This window comes from Penicillium cataractarum (genome assembly GCF_028827025.1).
Source record: "Penicillium cataractarum strain IBT 29864 chromosome Unknown utg000010l, whole genome shotgun sequence".
In the NCBI taxonomy this organism is placed as follows: domain Eukaryota; kingdom Fungi; phylum Ascomycota; class Eurotiomycetes; order Eurotiales; family Aspergillaceae; genus Penicillium; species Penicillium cataractarum.
In genome coordinates, this window is record NW_026622746.1 from 1,382,805 (window position 1) to 1,401,704 (window position 18,900).

Consider the following 18,900-nt stretch of genomic DNA (forward strand, 5'->3'; position numbering starts at 1 on the left):
GCGGCGCTAGTGCTGCAATTGTGTTTCGCATCCCCAGACGAACTGGACAGTGTACAAGTATTGTACATGGTAGAACTGCATAACTGTAGTGCTACAATACAACTCCCTTTTCCATAATACTCGGTCTATATTCAACTCAAAGTAAAAGTATACAAAGAATAAACTCTCCGGCGGGTTCTACTCCTCCTTCCAGCAGACTCTTCCGTCGTCCTTGCATGATCTTACTCAAACTAGTCAACGAGTCCCACTCTTTAAATTACAATTATAGCTCTACTACTGTACTTGGACTGTTAGTCTCCATCTTCCTTCCTAAAAAATTATCCTCGTGATTCTCGAACTCTTTTCCGTCTTCCTTCCAAGTGGGCCATTCATTCCTCACGACCCACATCGTCCAGCGGACTTTCGGCACAAAACCGGTGCCAGTCATCCCTTTGTAATAGCTGCAATGAAGAGTCCAGGCCGATCACTAAGCGGCGTAAAGTCAGTTGGATTTGGACTAGCTAGACTAGTTGTTTGACGATCAAGAGGTCTGTCGGGTACTCCCTTTGCTACCCGTCGATCGCAAGCCAGTACTGGATAACAGTAGTATACATTCTACGATGTACCTTGTTCTATGTAGCTTCTACTTCACTCTCACCATCCGCCCTATACTTAATTCCCCGCCACATAATGCAGCCACACTGAAAAAATCTCAAGCTAGTGGCTTATTCGGCGCACCTTCTAGATCCCCTCGATGAGTCCTTTCCACAGGCACCGGTTATTTTTAGCTCCGGTGGCGTAAACGGCTGCGTTTATCTCCGAGCGCCAGCAAAAATTCTCACGATCGGGGAGTTCAGTTGTACCCTGCGCTAATTGTTGTACGGAGTAGATCGTGGATAGATGATGCATTGTACTTGACTAACTAAGCCACCACAGCTATGGCTTAACCCTACATCCAGGTTCAAAATAGCTACATCGCCGCAGGCTCATACCTGGTGTCAATGCCGGATCTAGGCCGACGCCAGAAATGGCCACGCCTCGGTCGCTGTTCTGAAACACCCTGGACTACGTGGCATGACGTGTTTTCTATGAGATTCGTGATCAGATAGAATAGATCTAGTTTGTGGATGATCATGAAACAGGAACAAATGGCATCGAGGAAAGATTCTTGTTGTCACGTGATCTGTCGCGAATAGTTGGAGGTACTGCCCGGTCGAATGGAAAGAAGGGCTGAATCCTCGTAGGTACCTAAATAAATAAAGATGAAACCATGTCGAATGGATATCATCGTGTCGGAGTTCCCGATGTACTTATCACTCTATGCAAGGTTCCTCAATGCCGAATACATTCCAGGATACGATATATATACCTTATCAAGCCCAGAGGACTGCCCTCCTTGTGGCATCATATCGCACCGGAGCCGCACTTAGCAACTCATACCTTAAGTAGTATGCCGTCCTAAACGAAAGATTGAATTCGATGACAGAAGTAGATTACGATAAAATTTGGTGTAAGATGACTCCCTTCTGGTTATGAATGGTCGTCTTCGAATTGAGAGGGCGGCTTCCCCTGAACCACCTGGTCTATCGCATATGCCAAGCTTTGACAGAGCTCTGGCCAAGAGCTCTGTGACAAGAATACTCTTCTTGTCTCAGTCAAAAGGCGAAGCGAACTACTAGTGCCAGTAAGAATCCCGACCCAGATCACATGAACTGGATTGTCATGATGGCTGTTGATCCATAGATCGACATGTAGTGGATCGGTGAGGCGATCAATTCTGGTTGGTGCACTTTCCCCCATCCATTCCATATCTTCTTGGGGCCTTTGGTCTTCTCTGGGCGGGACAGAGAGCATGTCAAATGCCCATATGAATAGCATCGAAATCAGAAAGAAAAAGGGATCATGGCAAGCGAAGTGCTGAGTAGTCCGAAGTGTACCGAGAACCATGGCAGTAGAGCATTACAACCATGCCATGAGGTTGGTGACGCGCGACTATGAAGCCGCAGTGAGCAATTTCTCACTTTGTTGCCGGTCTCGCATTAGATGTCTCTCGTCCAAATTTGCTCTATATTCCTCTACATTTCCAACTCTAGCACATACGACCATAGGGTGTGGAGAACAGGGCTTCCCGTCCGCTCAGCCGTACTTAAGCCACACGCCGGCCAGTTAGTAGTATGGTGGGTGACCACATGCGAATCCTGGCTGTTGTATGTTTTTGCTCACGTATTGCCTTTTGTCCTTACCAAGGATCTAGGCACGAACTCTGCTCGCATAGCGGCAGCGTCGGGGTCTTCATAGTCAAGCTGCGTCATGGGTGGCTCCTGGTTCTCCTCCTCTTCGGTCTCGGCTGGAGCAGAGAGCCGACTGGCCAGAAAGTCGAATTTCCCACCGCTAATAACGATAAGAGACTTTGCTTAGTGCGACTGTTCGTACGTGAGAGAGAATTGTCCCGTGTGGGGTGGGCACTCTCGAGTGCCGTGCCTAGGCCATTATTATTGAGCTTATCGATAGAGCTAGCTCGAGATGGGGTATTGGTGGTCTCTATGGCTTGTCCGGAAGGGTGTGATGGTGCACGGCCAAGGAGTGGCTTGCATTTGCGGCGTAGTAGGTAGGTTTCGTCGCTTGCCGGTGTGCCTTCGGCCTGTTGTCGTAATTTGGCTGCTTGGGCTTGCTAGAGAAGACCCTTTAATGCAGTGTCCAGAGCAGAAGGGATAGCCAATCTAGGCGAGTTCTCTTACTCTGGCTGGTTTAGAGGCCTACTAACACTTAGTTCTTTATTGTTTCTACCGGGTGATAAGTGCGTTATGTATCTAAATTTGACTTCATATTCTGGGCTGGCCCATTGAATCGCAAATATCATTTTCAAAGAAGTATAAATTGCCTATAAACTCATGTCAGCTAGAAAATCTGTTAACGAGGACAATCATCAACCCCAGACATAGTATCGGGTAATTACAAGGTGTTATTCGGGACCATTATATTGAAAGAGTTGATCGTCAAAGGACTTCGAGATACAGACTCAGGTACGTCGGCCTTGGGTCTATCCGGGGACTCTTCGTTATCGAACCTATTACCTATAATAGGTATTATTCGAGATGTATCCCTCTCTCTCTCTCTATATATATAGTCTACTAGTTCCGCAGAGGCGCCTTGATCCCTGGGCGGACTTCCTGCAGGAACGGGCGCTTATTTTCTATTTACGGGCACCGTGCTTGGGCTTCCTTGGCTGTTATTACTTTGGGGTATAAACTAGGAACTCTCCATTCGGCTATACATCGTAGCTTTTTAAGGCTGGCTTTTCGGGGGTCGTTATATATAAGGATAGATGCTTTAGGAGTCAGATATTCGTCGTACGTCGTACCTATCAAATCGACTGATTTAGAAAGGTGCAAAAGGTCAATACGTGTAAATCCAGTGGAGCATATTCGCATTCTCAAAAATCCTAGTTTAGTCAGAACCGAATCATGTTGCGTATACACGGGGAACTTACCTAGAAGAGGAAACCCTAGGAACGGCGTGCTTGCAGCATAGGATTCTGGTAGAACCAGAGCTTTCGTAGCTTTCGTACCAAGAAATCGTCCAAGCGACATATCTATGACCACATCAAACTCCAATGCCATGTCATCTGGGCTTGGAATGTCCGATCTTGGGGTTTTATACGGAACCATCACATACAGACCTTGTCCCATCTTAGGGGTAGAAGGACGAGAGAAATCCTCTAATGATTCCACACATTGAGCTCCATTGTACTCAAGGTGATGTCGAAGTACGCCTTTCTGGGAGGATGTTATTTTTATACGCTGTGAGCAGCAGCCGACTGACCCAAGCACTCACCTGCTTCGATGAAAACCAGTTGATGAAGAAATGATATCCATCGAGAAATCCTTCAGGAGATTTGACGGGCATATCTTGCTACTAGTGGGGCTCCGCTGTTTCAGTGAACGTAGTCTCCCTTGCAAATGACTTTGCAGCTTGAATGGCTAGTCTAGGCTTCTCGAAGGATTCCTCCTCGTTAAACGGGTCGTTTCCAGGTTCTTTCAGCTCGGTATACCTGGAGTCCTGCGCCCATAATATCGCTCCAAATGTTTCCATTATATTTCGGTTCTAGTACTATAATTGATCAGTTAATTCAATTAAATTCAATCGTGTTTCAGGGGAAAATGGCTTTTCTATTAGGTAGAAAGATTGTATAGGAGATCGTATAGTAGATTAGGTAACAAAGAATAGCCGAAATCGATATTCTGCCAGTTTAAAAACTGCTGATAGGGGGGTTATGGCAGAGTGATTTCTATCGTCCGCCGTAGGAAACTTTGGAGAAATAAAGTAGTTGAGACGGTTACGCTCGTAAGGGGCTTTAAAAGTTCACACGTGATTAGTATAACTAGAATGCCCTGAAACGAACGTAGTGAGAGGAAGGGAACTAATCAACATGCTTGTCCATGCGCGACCGCAAAATTGGGAGGCTTCTGTACGTTGAAACCCTTTTGCCACGTGAGCTCGTAATTCGCTTTTCAATTACCGTTTTAGGTCTGGTTTATCTTAAGGTTTAGGGTTCTAGGGCTTTGTCTGCAGGTATCTGTCCGTTAGGCCTTCGTGATTGCTTTATGTGCTGCTTGTTGACCCTCTTTTATAATGACGGCCTGCAACGCATCGCCACGCGTTGCTCCTCTGCCATAGGTGCTCTCCACTCTCCCCACGCCTTCCCACTCTTGTTGCTGTTATCATGGGCCTGGCCAATGATAACCCGTCGTCCCTGCCACGATTGTGGTGGCGAAATGTGGCTATCGACGTTCATTCAGCCTCTGGGGTGCCCAGCTTATCGACTAGCATCTTTACCTAGCCTCCACGCGTCCCTTCTTTAAATTGCTTTAACTGCTCTCCAGGGCTCATTCTCTACACGCCTTTAATGCCGACGATGGTTTTGACCAATATATGCACACCCGCTGGATTGGTTAATGGTGCAACCGGAGAGGCAGTGGGAGTTGTAGTTGATCCAGAGGGTAAGCCACTACTCCAAATGTATCCTCTCCAGTCTCGAAGAAACTGATCATGAATAGCCAGCTTCCATGAGCTTGATGACTTATATATCTTCTGTAATAAACCTCCATCCTGTCTTCAGTTCAAACCAAACCGACCTAAATCAGTTTCAATTCATCCCCTAGACAGAACTGTCTTCCCGATTTTCCCACTCGAAACATCTATAACAGTGAAAGGGTATTCAGTGCGCCGGAAGCAGGTTCCTATCTGCCCGGCCTTTTGTCTCACAGACTACAAAGCCCAAGGTGCTACTCTCACGTCCGCGATGTTGGATCCTAAGGATAATCCGAAGGAAATATTGCTCCACATATGTACAACTATCACGCCTACGCTCACTGGCTGGCCTTCGTCTTCTACAACCAGTTGAGATGCGCGACCTCCAGCATCGGCCTGATCCTCAGTTACTCCACGAACTGCAGAGATTACAAGCACTCCAACTGGACACTCTTACTGCATGGCGAACAGTAAACTTCGGATAGGTCACTACATATCCAATCATCTCTCACCACGTCTTGCTTGCGTCTGTAATTGAATAAATCCGGCTTAGTGCAAACCTTGTATCCTGTACACAACTTCGTCCTTAGGGAGGCAGTGGGAAAACTGCCTGACTTATCATATTCTACTCTACACCTACGGTAGTATATCTTAGCATGCGTTATAGAGACCATCGGTGCCTAACCCCACTATTTACTTCTCTAGCCTGAAGTACGTAGTTTCTGAGATTTTCCTCCGCTTCACGCATTATCTATTCATATATACGCCGTTTCTATTCCTCCACAAGATTAGGCCCTTCACCACCCTACGCCTATTCTCAGTATGCCATCGAATAAGTCTTTCACAGCAATTCTTCACATTCGAGATTTCCATCGATCAAGTGGAACCGGATCCAACACGCCCTGGCAAAAGGGCTTTCCTTGCAGCTTCATGTTTCACTTAATATACCAGACACAGATGTGCAATCCGACGATGTTGAGCAGAGGGACATACCCACTCTAATTAGGTTCTTTAAGGAGGGGAATCGACCTGACCTTTACCAACCGAACGCCTTTATCTATGCATGGGGTTCTTTCCTTACTACCTCCTCTGATGAAGAAGGTTTTCATATTCTTCTTCACGCCAACAGCGTTGACCGGTCAGTAACCTTCGCAACCTCTATAAGAAACAAACCTAACGTAGTATAGCCACCCGGGTAACAAAGACGATACAGATTCATATTTTATGCAATGCCCCGAAGCGGCTCAGCCTATCGTAACCCTACTCGCTGTGGTTCTTGAGCGCGGTGGTCAACTAAATAGCGGTTCAACTCTATTACAGTACCGTCTCCAGTCCACAACCTACAATAGTTCGTCACGAAGTCACCACACTTTCCCTATCACCGCGTACTTCAAGAACGGGCAGCGGTGGGCGAACTTTCCACAGCTTAGCGCAAATATCCACATTTTTTTGACTTGGGGGGGGGGTCTTCGGCATCACTAAGGAGAATCGCCAATTAGCTATAATAACGGACGATATACACTTCCTTCCATCCGTAACACAATCCCTACCGCCTACCCCATCTCCAACGACTGGTAAACGGAAACGCCAGGACCGCTGGTCCCAAAGAGCCACCGCTCACGCTCCCTCTACATCACCAGCCATATTGAGAAATGATTCCCCCTCATCGATACGCCAGTCGCACAACCCTACTGAAACTACCGCTCTTAATGATGACGACGAAGAAACGCTAAATAACCTGGCCAGACACGGCCGACGATGATAAAGCATCCTCACGACCTCACACTCCTACACCGGAGAGACGTTCCCAAAGATCACGAAACAAAGCCCTATGTTAATATGCGTGTTTATTCGAACTATAATACTCAAATTCCTTTACTAAAATAAGTATGTTCTATACTACGAAGGATATACGCTTCGGCGACCTACCACTTCTTCATATGTTTATCGGAATGCCCGCGTAGTAACTACGTGCATAATGCGGGTGGCTTAACTATAGTACCGCTACTATCTATACTCTCACAGATTCGCCTTTTTACCCTCTCCTTTCAATTCCCCATTTGCATCATTCCGAGGCCGATGCGCGCGCTGCGCGACTTCCAGTGATACGGCATCATACCTCGGGGAAGGGGCATCATTTAGCCAGAATTAGCTTAGCCCAACCTTGGTGGGGCCCTGGGGAAAAGAAGGCGTGTGTGTCTGAGGGGTAAACTGTTTTCAAAATCTTCTGTATATGGAGCGAGCGAGCGACTTTTTACTTAAAGCCCATTCAAATCACCACTCTCTTTATTACCTTTCCAGAGCAAGCATTAATCTCCAAACTCTATACTTGGAGGCAATCAGTCCCCTTGTCGGATACACTCGCTCGACTCAGTTTGACCACCTGGTTACTCTCAAATATCTTCTAATGTTTGCTACACTATTGAAGAGACTAAGTTTACTAAAAAACTAAAAAGGACACGGCCAAAATATGCCGATCCTATTGCGGTCTAGTGCTACCGCGTCACCTGACAATGAAGCTGCAGGAGACCCCTCATTCAGCTGAGTGACTTGCAAGTTCTTTGACAGCCCACGGTGTTCAGTAAAGCTTCTATCATGGCAACCACAACTTACGGTGCCACAAACCATGGACTCCAGATTGGGAACAACCATGGTCCAGTCACGGCAGGATTCCATCAGTGTAGGTTTGATCGGATATCTCGAGAATCCTGACTTGTTCTCATTAACTTTCCATTCATAGCGCACACCACTGAAGAAATAGATCGACTTTGCCTCCAGAGCTTACACTGTCCCGACTCACTACTCGTGAAAAACCGATTGAAAGCAACCAAAGACAAGTTATACCCCCAATCGTTCCAATGGATTTTCCACGACCGGCAGTATCAGAGTTGGCGAAACGGAAAAGATATCTGTCTTCTTTGGATCAAGGGTGGTGCTGGGAAAGGGAAGACCATGATGTCAATTGGTCTCATCGAAGAGCTTTCACGGGTACAGCATGAATCTACCGTCGTTACTTATTTTTTCTGCCAAAATGCCGACAATAAGCTCAATACTCTTGAATCGGTTATTAAGGGTTTGATTCTAGAGTTGGTGAATCGATAGATCGGGCTACGGGAATCCCTCCGACGTCGCTGGGACATTAGGAATGAGCGTTATAATGAGGATCTTAGTTCGTGGAGGAATCTCTGGAATATCTTTTTAGAGCTACTGGATCGATGTGCCGCGTCTAGGATATATATCGTTGTGGACGCTCTTGATGAGTGCCAACACGGTGGCATGGCAGACTTCTTGAAACTAATCGTCCGTAATGGACTGGATTACCCCGCCAGAATCAAATGGCTCTTGACAAGTCGACCATTGGATAGCGCAGAACGGACACTGCTAGCTGGACATGACCAGGTGCAAGTCAGTCTGGAGCTCAACTCAAACCACGTTTCTGAAGCTGTGCAGGCCTATATCTCTTACAAAGTTGATGAGCTCAGTCGTTACCAAAACTATACGCAAGCACTAAGACGAGCAGTGAAAGCTGAGCTCTCTGCAAAGGCTGAGGGTACCTTTTTGTGGGTAAGCTTAGTGTGCAAGAGACTTGAGAGTGTTCGCCGAGACGAGGCATTAGCCACGATTCAGAATTTACCACTAGGGCTTTATCCTTTCTACGATCGGATATTAGACCAACTAAGCGAAGGTGATCCAGATGACGTCTTTAAGTGCATGCGACTACTTAAGGCGATGATGCTGGCTTACCGACCTCTGAAAGTGCAAGAAGTTTCGAGCGTGACTGGCATCACAAATGAAGATGGCTCTATTAAGGCACTAGTCAATCGTTGTGCTTCATTCTTAAGAATGCAAGGAAGCAACATCGAGTTTGTCCATCAGTCTACTCGGGACTACTTGGCTAGGAACAAAGCACAGTCTATGCTTGACTCACATGAGCACTTCGGACATCATGAAATTGTACTGAATTGTCTGTCTTATTTACTTAAGAGGCTGAAAGTGAATCTCATGGATTTACCGCAGCCTGACTCAACCAGGGAATCTTGGAGGCGATCAAAAGACGAAAATAAAGATGCTTTACTAGCTTGTCTAGACTATGCAGCTACTTCCTGGGTGCAGCATCTTATGGACGTTAAGCAAAGGGAGATGCTACAGAACGAGCTTAGCGGTGAGGGCTCAGTTGGTTTATTCCTCCACACAAAATTGTTAGAATGGCTAGAATGCCTTAGTCTGTTAGACAGGTTACCACAGGCCATTAACGCATTAAAGTCTCTAGTAGAGATAACAAAGGTGAGCATCTGATATTCTGCGATAGCTGGGTCTTTGCTTACAAATTTGTCAAAGGATGAACCTTCAGCATTTGCACTTGTGCAGGATGCTACCCATTTTCTGCTGAGGCATTACTTCACAGTGAATCATTGGCCATTGCAGATCCATAGCTCTGCTATTGTCTTTAGCCCTGAGTCAAGCGTCGTGAAGAGGGTAAACTTGAGAAAAATCCCAGCATATCTAAGAGAGGTTCCTATCATGGAGAACAACTGGGCGTCTCTCATACAGACACTAGCAGGCCACTCTAGTCCGATCACTACTCTGCGCTTTTCACCAGATGGCAAGCAGATCATGTCGATCTCCCGTGATAAAACTATCAAGCTCTGGGACAGCACAACGGGTGACCTTCAGAACTCACTAGAAGGCAAATCGAGTCTGTTCATTTCTTCGGCCACGCCCACGGCCTTCTCACCAAACGGCAAGCAGGCTGCATTAGGATCTGATGATGAAACCATTAAGCTTTGGAATACCGCAACTGGTGACCTTCAGAGCACACTAAAAGGTCACTCTAAACGAGTTACCACGCTGGCCTTTTCACCAGATGGCAAGCAAATTGCATCAGGCTCTAATGATGAAACCATTAAGCTCTGGGACAGTATAACAGGCGGCCTTCTGAATTCACTGGAACTCCAATCGGGAATGTACTATCCTTCGGTCGCTCTTACGGCTTTTTCGCCAGATAGCAAGCGTCTGGCGACTAGCTATAATGACGACAGAATTCAGCTTTGGGATACCGCAACAGGTGAACTTCAGAACACATTAGAAGGCCACTTTGAACAGATCACCACCCTGGCCTTTTCCCCAGACGGCAAGCAGATCGCGTCGGGATCTGATGATACAACTATCAAGCTTTGGGACACCACAACTGGCGACCTTCAGAAGACACTAAAAGGCCACTCAGCATGCGTTAACATTGTGGTCTTTTCACCAGACGGTAAGCAGATCGCGTCGGGATCTGATGATACAACTATCAAGCTTTGGGACACCGCAACTGGCGACCTTCAGAAGACACTAAAAGGCCACTCAGCATGCGTTAACATTGTGGTCTTTTCACCAGACGGCAAGCAGATCGCGTCGGGATCTGATGATACAACTATCAAGCTTTGGGACACCACAACTGGCGACCTTCAGACAACACTAGAAGGGCGCTCAGATTGGGCTGAAATTGTGGGCTTTTCACCAGACGGCAGGCATATCACCTCGGGCTCTGTTGCTGAAACCACTAAGCCTTGTGATACTGCAACTGGTGATCTTCAGAAGACACTAGAAGGCCATTCAGAATACGTTAACATTGTGGTCTTTTCACCAGACGGCAAGCAGATCGCGTCGGGATCTGATGATACAACTATCAAGCTTTGGGACACCGCAACTGGCGACCTTCAAAAGACACTAAAAGGCCACTCAGCATGCGTTAATATTGTGGTCTTTTCACCAGACGGTAAGCAGATCGCGTCGGGATCTGATGATACAACTATCAAGCTTTGGGACACCGCAACTGGCGACCTTCAGAAGACACTAAAAGGCCACTCAGCATGCGTTAACATTGTGGTCTTTTCACCAGACGGCAAGCAGATCGCGTCGGGATCTGATGATACAACTATCAAGCTTTGGGACACCACAACTGGCGACCTTCAGACAACACTAGAAGGGCGCTCAGATTGGGCTGAAATTGTGGGCTTTTCACCAGACGGCAGGCATATCACCTCGGGCTCTGTTGCTGAAACCACTAAGCCTTGTGATACTGCAACTGGTGATCTTCAGAAGACACTAGAAGGCCATTCAGAATACGTTAACATTGTGGTCTTTTCACCAGACGGCAAGCAGATCGCGTCGGGATCTGATGATACAACTATCAAGCTTTGGGACACCGCAACTGGCGACCTTCAAAAGACACTAAAAGGCCACTCAGCATGCGTTAATATTGTGGTCTTTTCACCAGACGGTAAGCAGATCGCGTCGGGATCTGATGATACAACTATCAAGCTTTGGGATACCGCAACTGGCGACCTTCAGAAAACACTAGAAGGCCATACGAACCGCATTCAAATCGTGGCCTTTTCACCAGACAGTAGGCAGATCGCCTCGGGCTTTGGTGATGAAACTATCAAAATTTGGGATACCGAAACGTGGGAACTTCATAAGGCACTAGAATGCTGTTCCGACCTCGTCAACACTATAACCTTTTCACCAGACGGCAAGCAGCTCGCATCGGGCTCACATGATGGAGTCATCAGGATCTGGAATACCACAACGGGCGACCAGATAACAGTAACTTTCCATGGGGATTCCCTGAAGTCTGTTTCCATAAATTCTGTGGCCTTTTCTCCAGACGGCAAGCAAATGGCCTCTGGCAATGGTGATGAAAGCATCAGGGTTTGGGATACCGCGACGAATGGTCATGTGGAGTCACTAGAAGCCAAATGGAGTCGGGTCAACATTACAGACCTTCCGTCAGATAACAAGCACAACGTATCGACGGGTTACCCTTGGTATTGGGAGAAAGAACGATGCCGCTCGGACTGGATCAATACTGTAGCCTTTTCACCAGACGGCAAGCAGATCATATCCAGCTCTTGTGACGGATCAATTAAGCTTTGGGACATTGCCAAATCTTTCAATCTCCCAAAGCCTTTCGAGAATAACCCTTTTCGGCGATTCAAAAAAGGTAGGAAGCCGAAGCCTGTTCACGACGTAAATCTCTCAGCAGGGGACGGGTATATTGTAATAGACAGTAAGCCTGCCACGCTTGAAAGCATTACTCCAGACCAAAAGGACTACAGTCAACACATTTTACAGCGTCTCTTCGTCAGACGCCAGTGGATATGCTATGGAGAGGTGTCACTCTTACGGATACCGTCGGATTTTCAAGCATCATCCTTTGGTGTGCGAAACGATCACGTCGCTATTGGATTCCAAACAGGTCAAGTTCTAAGCTTTTACATTGATCGGCAGATACTGCAGTCAATAATAGCATAAGAGCATAAGCTCCATTGACAACCAAGAAGGCCATGTATGTAGAAGTCAGGTAGATATGGGAACTTGAACCTAGGAGGGTGAATTCCTACAGGTCGTATAATGTCGGATAGAGTATACTAGCACCCAAAGGCCCACTTGATGGCTTTAAACTCTATTCAGTAAAGTTTCAGGTTGTCTTTATCAGGTTTTTCATCATCTTATGTATTATCAAAACGACGAACCACACTATGAAATTTAATGCCAGAGATTATTGATTGTTCATAAACTAACCTACTACTAGAGTCATCTCAGGTAGGCGGACAAAGACGATGCTTTTTATTCAGTTAGGAAACTTTTCGTTTTCAGCTCTATAGCCAGCTCTTCCATTTCTGCGGATACGACTATGTGCCTGTGGTGAACGAGATGTAATCCATGTTCTGCTAGACTGTCCAGAGCTGACATGGGTACAGCGTCGCTGTAGTATCACAGAGGTTTCAAAGCCGAGCAACATAACTGCAACATGAAAACATAAAGGCTATAGAGCCAAACAGGCCTGAAACCTTCCGCGGCTTTTAGATTCCAAGGCATTTGGAGCGCACATTCCCGGCCAGCTGTTGCGGATTCCGTCAGGTAGTTCTTAGTTCTAGTGACAGGTCAATCTATATCCGAATATTATTGTACCTTTGACCAGACTACCTTGAAGAAACCACTCAAAACCAAAGCACATTAGCGGATCGATTGGTGATTCCACGTGCCGTCCACGGGTCATGCACTCACGGAGCATTGACGAACCACAATGCGAGTAGAGTTTGCTACCGCCTAACACACAAATTCACTTTTTCTCTAGCCCGATCCATCCATCCTCCTTCTCCCTATCTTGATCGTTTCAGGGCCGATGCGCGCTATACGCGCGTCTTCCAGTTAAAAGGTTGGTTACCCAAAATGGGCTAGTCTGCTTTTACGATGTAACGGGTGGCCAGAGACCTACTGAATTCGTAGGGTATTCGTAATTTATATGGGAAATTTCATTCTGATAGGGGGTATACGTTCTCAAACCTAGCAATTCGCTGTAAATAGGAATCATTATATCCAGATATTACTGTATACTCAGATTTATAGCCTAGGCTTCACTCTTTCACTACAGAGTATTCTCTACTTTATATATAGTCCGCTCAGAAAGAGAAACGTGTTTCTTAAATAGAAGCTAAGGTTGTAAATATTTTTCAAGTCAATCCTCGCAAAGAGAGCCCAACCCAACAGTCATTTTTGTATTAGCTTACTACGGGCGCTGATAAATAATAGCGCGATGAAGATACTTCCTGATACGTCTCATGGGCGGGATGGGAATATTTGTGCCAATCTGACAGCTAGGTCTAGGTTCCCCTGACTGAACCAAATTCGGTCTCTGTTTTGCAGTGTAGATCCTAACCGTTTGCGGTATACTTTGCCATGAGAGCTATCGAGCTCCAGTCCATAGCCTATCACCATCACCCCGCTATCTGCAGCCACCAGCGGAGAGTTCATTCTATCTTGGCTGTGGCTGTACGAAGGACGGAAAACTTCCTCTCTATTGACATCTTACTGTTGAACTTTGTGTTCTCCAAAGTGTTTCACATCCGCTGTACTTCATTCTGTGTTTAGGCTACGCCAGCGGGGCCGAGGTCCATACCCCGCTATAGATCTACGTAACTACACGAAACTCCCCACCACTTCCTTGATGTAAATGCACCTATTCCAGTTTCTAGATACCAACTCCAGCTGATTCGAGCGGACCTGCCAAGATAATACGGATAGCTGCCTAGTCCACTGCGGGAATAACCACAATCAATCACGACCACTCGACGAGTTCACCGTGCCAAGACCCTCCACCCCGCGCCGTCATTCGACTCCGCACTGCGCCACAACATGTCTACTGGGTAGTTGGTTGATACACCGTGCACGCGAGTTGTATGATAGGTATGACTAGAGAAGTAACTATTTTCCAAGCTAAGCCAGGGGCGTAATCACATCACGCAAGATGAGAGAGAGCCTCGTACCTATCGCCTAGCCCTCCCCCTCTTTTCCTCTTACTATCTCTCTCCCACTTTGTACTCTTTCTCTTTCTTTTCTTCTACCCCTCCTACAATCTCCCGTATAGACAGTCCTATCCTTCTGTAAACTCCATTCAAATGCACCCCCAAGTTCCCCTCCCCCTCCCACTTTAAAACCCTCCAAAATGCCAACACCCCTCCAACCACCCGACCAACCCCTCGCCCTCCGACGCACTCACCTCCTCGCCCCAGCCCCCGATCGTCTCACCAACACACCCACAACACTAACAATAACCCGCAACAACACCCTCTCCGGCCGCGCCTTCAGCGTACACCACCTACGCACCCACGAACCCTACGACAGCCCCACTCGCCGCTCCCTCCTCTACACGGTATCCGGCAGATTCTGGAGCGGCACCCAAGCACGCGAAATCCGCGATGCAGCAGGACGACCCCTCCTCGAGCTGCGGCGCATGTGGTGGCAGCGCGCGTGGAGCGTGAAACGCGCCGGCGGCGGCGGCGACGAACTCATGGGCGCGGAGATGCGGTGGGGCGCGGGGGTGAAGATGAAAATGGCCGTTCGAGTGCGTAATGCGCTACTCGTCGGTGCTCGGCGGAGAAGCGAGGTCGAAGAGGACGAGTTCCGGAGCGAATATTACCCCTACGCTATGCATAGCAGTGCCGCGGGCCGTCGTGGGAGACGTCAGCAACAGCAGTACAGACGATACGCTTCTCCTCCCCCGCCGTACAGCGCAATCGCCAGTTCCAGCGCTGCCAGTGGCAATGCTGCACAAGCACCGGGACAAGCATCGGGATCAGGAGCAGGTGCTGTCCCTGCTCTTCGTCGCCGCCATTCAACAGACACCGTCAGTTCAAAATCTACACACCTCCCCTCCTACGCCTCCGCGCACCGCCGCTCAACGCATTCCCTCCGTGAACTCCTCGATGCAGTCGAGCCACCGGCTGAACCAGCGCCGGCATCGAGTTATGCGTATGCGTTCCCGCCGGCGCGTCGCTACTCGGAGGCTGTGGTGGAGGAGAGGGAGGAGTTGAGGGTTGTGCAGATGAGTAATACCGTTGCGGCGGTGATGATGGGGGAGAAGAAGATTGTTTCTATTCGGAGGGAGAAGGTTATGATGGATTTTCAGTTGAGTGGGCCGATGGATCGGTGGGAGGTTGGTGTTGCGGAGGGGGTGGATTTGTTGCTTGTAAGTTGATGTGAAGAGGTGTTTATTTTGAGGTTGGTTTGGTGTTTGTGATTAGTATACTGACTATTTATGTTTTCGGGTAGGCGGTTAGTATCGTGTTGATCATGGCCGAGTTTGTGAGACATGAGTATCGGGTGCGAATCAATTGATGAATATCAACATTGATTTGCGAGGATGGGAGCCGGTGGATGGAGGAATTGGGATCTGGAGTGAAGAGGGAGATATTTCGAATCTTTTCTTCATGACTGGCGTTTTACTGCATTATCGTTTTATCTTGAGCCTGCATCGCATTTACGTGCGTCTGGGTCCATTTCCATTTTGAGTTAACTAGCTTATGACAATCATGACAATGACTATCGACGAGATCTTTATCTGCACATATTGTTCTTGGGTCCCGGTTGATTGCTTTACAACACTTACTAGTGGTATTAAGCAGATCCTGCATATTTTCTAGCCTGTAGATAGCAATTATAAGGTTATCCATTGTCCCTACTGTGTAAATAACGGGTTCTCATCATAAACCATAAAATCCAACCCGGTCATATTCCACAAATCCTCAAATTCAAAATCCCCAAACAACTCCACACCCTGATCAACCACAGCCGGCACAGAAACCCCAGAGAGTACTGGCTGATCACTCGAGCCCGGTATCCCAGACTGTGCCAATCCCCCCTCACCAACCTCACACCCCGAATCCGCCAAACTAACCGCAGTAGTAGCAGTAGCAGTCCCCATCTGACCAGCACTTCCCGGAACCCGGTGAAACACAGAAACCACCCTCTCACGCAAATGCGCACACGTCTGCGTAAACGCCGAACTAAACCCGCGCGCCAAATACCAACTCTCCACATACTCCGTCGCCGAAGATAACAGTTCGATATCTGATCTGACGAGTCTGCTGTTTGGTTGGCGGAGGACGCCCAGGGCCAGGATTACGGCTGCGAGGTATGTTGGGGAGACGGATAGGAGGGTGGATGTCAGGTCGCGGTCTGCTAGTTGGAGGGATTGGGTGATGAGGGTTCGGGCTGCGTGGGCGCAGATTAGGGGTCCGTCGAGGAGGCGGGTGTGGTGGGGGAGGGATGCGATGTTTTTTTCGATTTCGCGTTTTATGCTGCGGTGGGGGAAGATTACTGCGACGCGGAGGATGCTTAGTTGGGCCTGCGAATGGATGCTTGTGAGTGAATGATTCGGGTTTGAGTAGTAGTTGATATATTTGGGTGGAACTCACGTGGTGGTATTGCTGGGATAGAAAGGTTGCCAGGATTTGACGATCATGACCAGTGTGGTCGGTCAATGCCTTTCGAGGCTTCAAAGTGTCTGGTATGGAATTCTCCCATTCCAGGAGCTCCTGATCTAATTTAGCGACTGTGCCGAGCATCTCGGCAGATCCACCCATGAACTTGTGCGAGTAGAGACGGTTCGATATTTTGCCCATGATGCTACTCAACGCAATCCATGCCCGGAAGTACGCGTTAATCTGCTCAGAACTTGTACTGTCCGAATAATTGACGGCGAGGCAATCGTAGCTTCTATCGATAATAGATGGTCGTCCACACTCTAATTGCATGAGCTTTTCTAACCCAAATAATGACCACCAGAGTCGTTCTCGCAAGCTCTCGGGCTGATATCCCAGAGTAAATCCGTCTTCGGATGGATGTTTCGCTGCAGATTTGTACAGTCCGATAGACTGTGCCATACGAATCGCATGGCCGATGATATGCCACGCCTGGCCATCCTTGGCAATAGCCCTCAGCGCGAGCGCTAAAAGGAATAAGGCCTGCACGCTGGCCATGTATGGTATCGCTGTCAAATGTCCATGTAGGCCATGACTGGCTGTGAGATAATCAAAGCTGAGCTCCGAATTTCCCGATATCTCATTCATACTGAGGGATATCACTGCGTAAACGGAAGCAAGAGCGGGTATATGAGATAGTGTGACTTTATCTTGCCACGCTGTAGGTCCGGCTGATTGTAGACCGAGGACGGTTTCTATATCTGCTTCGAAGGAGGCGCGGTCGATGACGGGGTAGATTGACCACAGCCGTGAGAAGAAGGCGTCGACGTAGATAGATAGGGTTTGACGATCCGGGAGTATAGGTAGTTTTGGTATTAGAGGCATTGGAAACTCTTCAGTGTGTAGCATGCCATGTTTGAAGAGGGGGTGGCATGACTGAAGCCATGTCGTGCGAGATGGAGATCGACAAAGTTGAAGAGGCATTGTACACTACTAGCGCCGAGGTGCTGCGGGCCATTGAATCAGGTCATGTCTTTATAAGACCAGATGAATGATTAGATCACTAACCTTTGTCTTGTTATTTGTACCGTCATCCGTGGTAACAGTTTCATCCGGTGTCAAGACTGTTTCTTGTTCCGGCGCATCATGTTCCTGGACGACATCTTGCCCTTGATCCTCTGCACAATCTTGATATGCCCTAGATTGCCAGGAAAAGTGATCTTCGCCCAGCCTCTCACTCTGAGTCGTACGCCACGATGAAGTCGCTGGGCTCTCCGATGAACCAGGAATAGCCGAGCTCCTGCTCCTCGAATTCCTCCTTGCACTAGGCGACGTATAATCTACCGAGGTATCCGGAGAAGGACCAGTCGGATTAAGCACGGAATTGATAGAGCTCACCGCAGCCGGCGTCAGGGTATTCAAAGAACGACGCGCTGGGGATAAGCACTTCCCAACCTCCCCTCTACCCTTATGACAGCACCTAGTAGCGCGCCTCCGAACAGCGGGGAAATTGCCCGGTTTCCTAGGATCCGAAGTCTCGCATACATCGCCTCTGACACTGCAATTACGGCAGCTAGGTTGCTGCGCATCACAGCGGACCTTGCGTTTTCGGCATTGGTTACAGGCAAGCGCCAATCGAATCGGCTTAATTTGTGTAGAAGCACTTCCCGTGGCAGGGGTCTCGTGTTCGGCGTGACCCCCATCCTCTTGCGGGAGAGGTATTGATCCTGGAGGGGCTTCGAATGACATCAGCTGAACAGGGGTGGGATTGCGATGATCAATGGTATGCAGGCGAACCGAGATGGGAGACGTTTCGGGGGAGAAAGCAGTTGTGAGCTCGGTTGGGTGTAAACCGAAGAGCCGAGGTGGCTATACCTATCATATACCAATATTACGGTACGGTGGGGGTGGCTTTCACTGAATCTTTGAGGGTTGTTTGTATTACTGATACAGCTTGGGGTTCCCTATCTGTGATGCGACATACTTTTAATTTAGTAAAGAGTGAACGAATCCTGGACCATTAACTACAAAGATATCGATGTACATGTCGGTTTAGAGAGCCTCTTTCTGTGAGCTCATCATCTCGTTTCGCTGCGTATTTGGAGTGGCCCGCCCCCGCATTTTCCGAGGACTCCAGCCG

General features: G+C 48.1%; 5 protein-coding genes across 5 annotated transcripts; 3 read left to right on the forward strand and 2 right to left on the reverse strand.

The window, feature by feature from the left end:
• Window positions 1–3,176: 3,176 nt before the first annotated feature.
• N7496_012597 (uncharacterized protein) lies at window positions 3,177–3,885 on the reverse strand (the record flags this gene model as incomplete). Its single annotated transcript, XM_056705510.1, has 2 exons — window positions 3,177–3,755; window positions 3,814–3,885. The coding sequence occupies 2 exons, from the start codon at window positions 3,883–3,885 to the stop codon at window positions 3,177–3,179; spliced, it is 651 nt and encodes a 216-aa protein (XP_056549408.1).
• Window positions 3,886–5,876: 1,991 nt separating this feature from the next.
• Window positions 5,877–6,492, forward strand: N7496_012598 (uncharacterized protein; the record flags this gene model as incomplete). The annotated part of the gene is made up of 2 exons (XM_056705511.1): window positions 5,877–6,148; window positions 6,198–6,492. Coding segments are annotated over 2 exons (567 nt in total), but the record flags the coding sequence as incomplete, so codon positions are not given.
• A 3,039-nt stretch (window positions 6,493–9,531) lies between these two features.
• On the forward strand, window positions 9,532–12,309 carry N7496_012599 (WD40 repeat domain-containing protein; the record flags this gene model as incomplete). Its single annotated transcript, XM_056705512.1, has 1 exon — window positions 9,532–12,309. One exon carries the CDS (start codon window positions 9,532–9,534, stop codon window positions 12,307–12,309), a length of 2,778 nt encoding a protein of 925 aa, XP_056549410.1.
• A 2,194-nt stretch (window positions 12,310–14,503) lies between these two features.
• Window positions 14,504–15,675, forward strand: N7496_012600 (uncharacterized protein; the record flags this gene model as incomplete). Its single annotated transcript, XM_056705513.1, has 2 exons — window positions 14,504–15,526; window positions 15,610–15,675. 2 exons carry the CDS (start codon window positions 14,504–14,506, stop codon window positions 15,673–15,675), a joined length of 1,089 nt encoding a protein of 362 aa, XP_056549411.1.
• A 340-nt stretch (window positions 15,676–16,015) lies between these two features.
• On the reverse strand, window positions 16,016–18,509 carry N7496_012601 (uncharacterized protein; the record flags this gene model as incomplete). Its single annotated transcript, XM_056705514.1, has 5 exons — window positions 16,016–16,684; window positions 16,755–17,696; window positions 17,829–17,958; window positions 18,011–18,084; window positions 18,159–18,509. The coding sequence occupies 5 exons, from the start codon at window positions 18,507–18,509 to the stop codon at window positions 16,016–16,018; spliced, it is 2,166 nt and encodes a 721-aa protein (XP_056549412.1).
• Window positions 18,510–18,900: the final 391 nt, after the last annotated feature.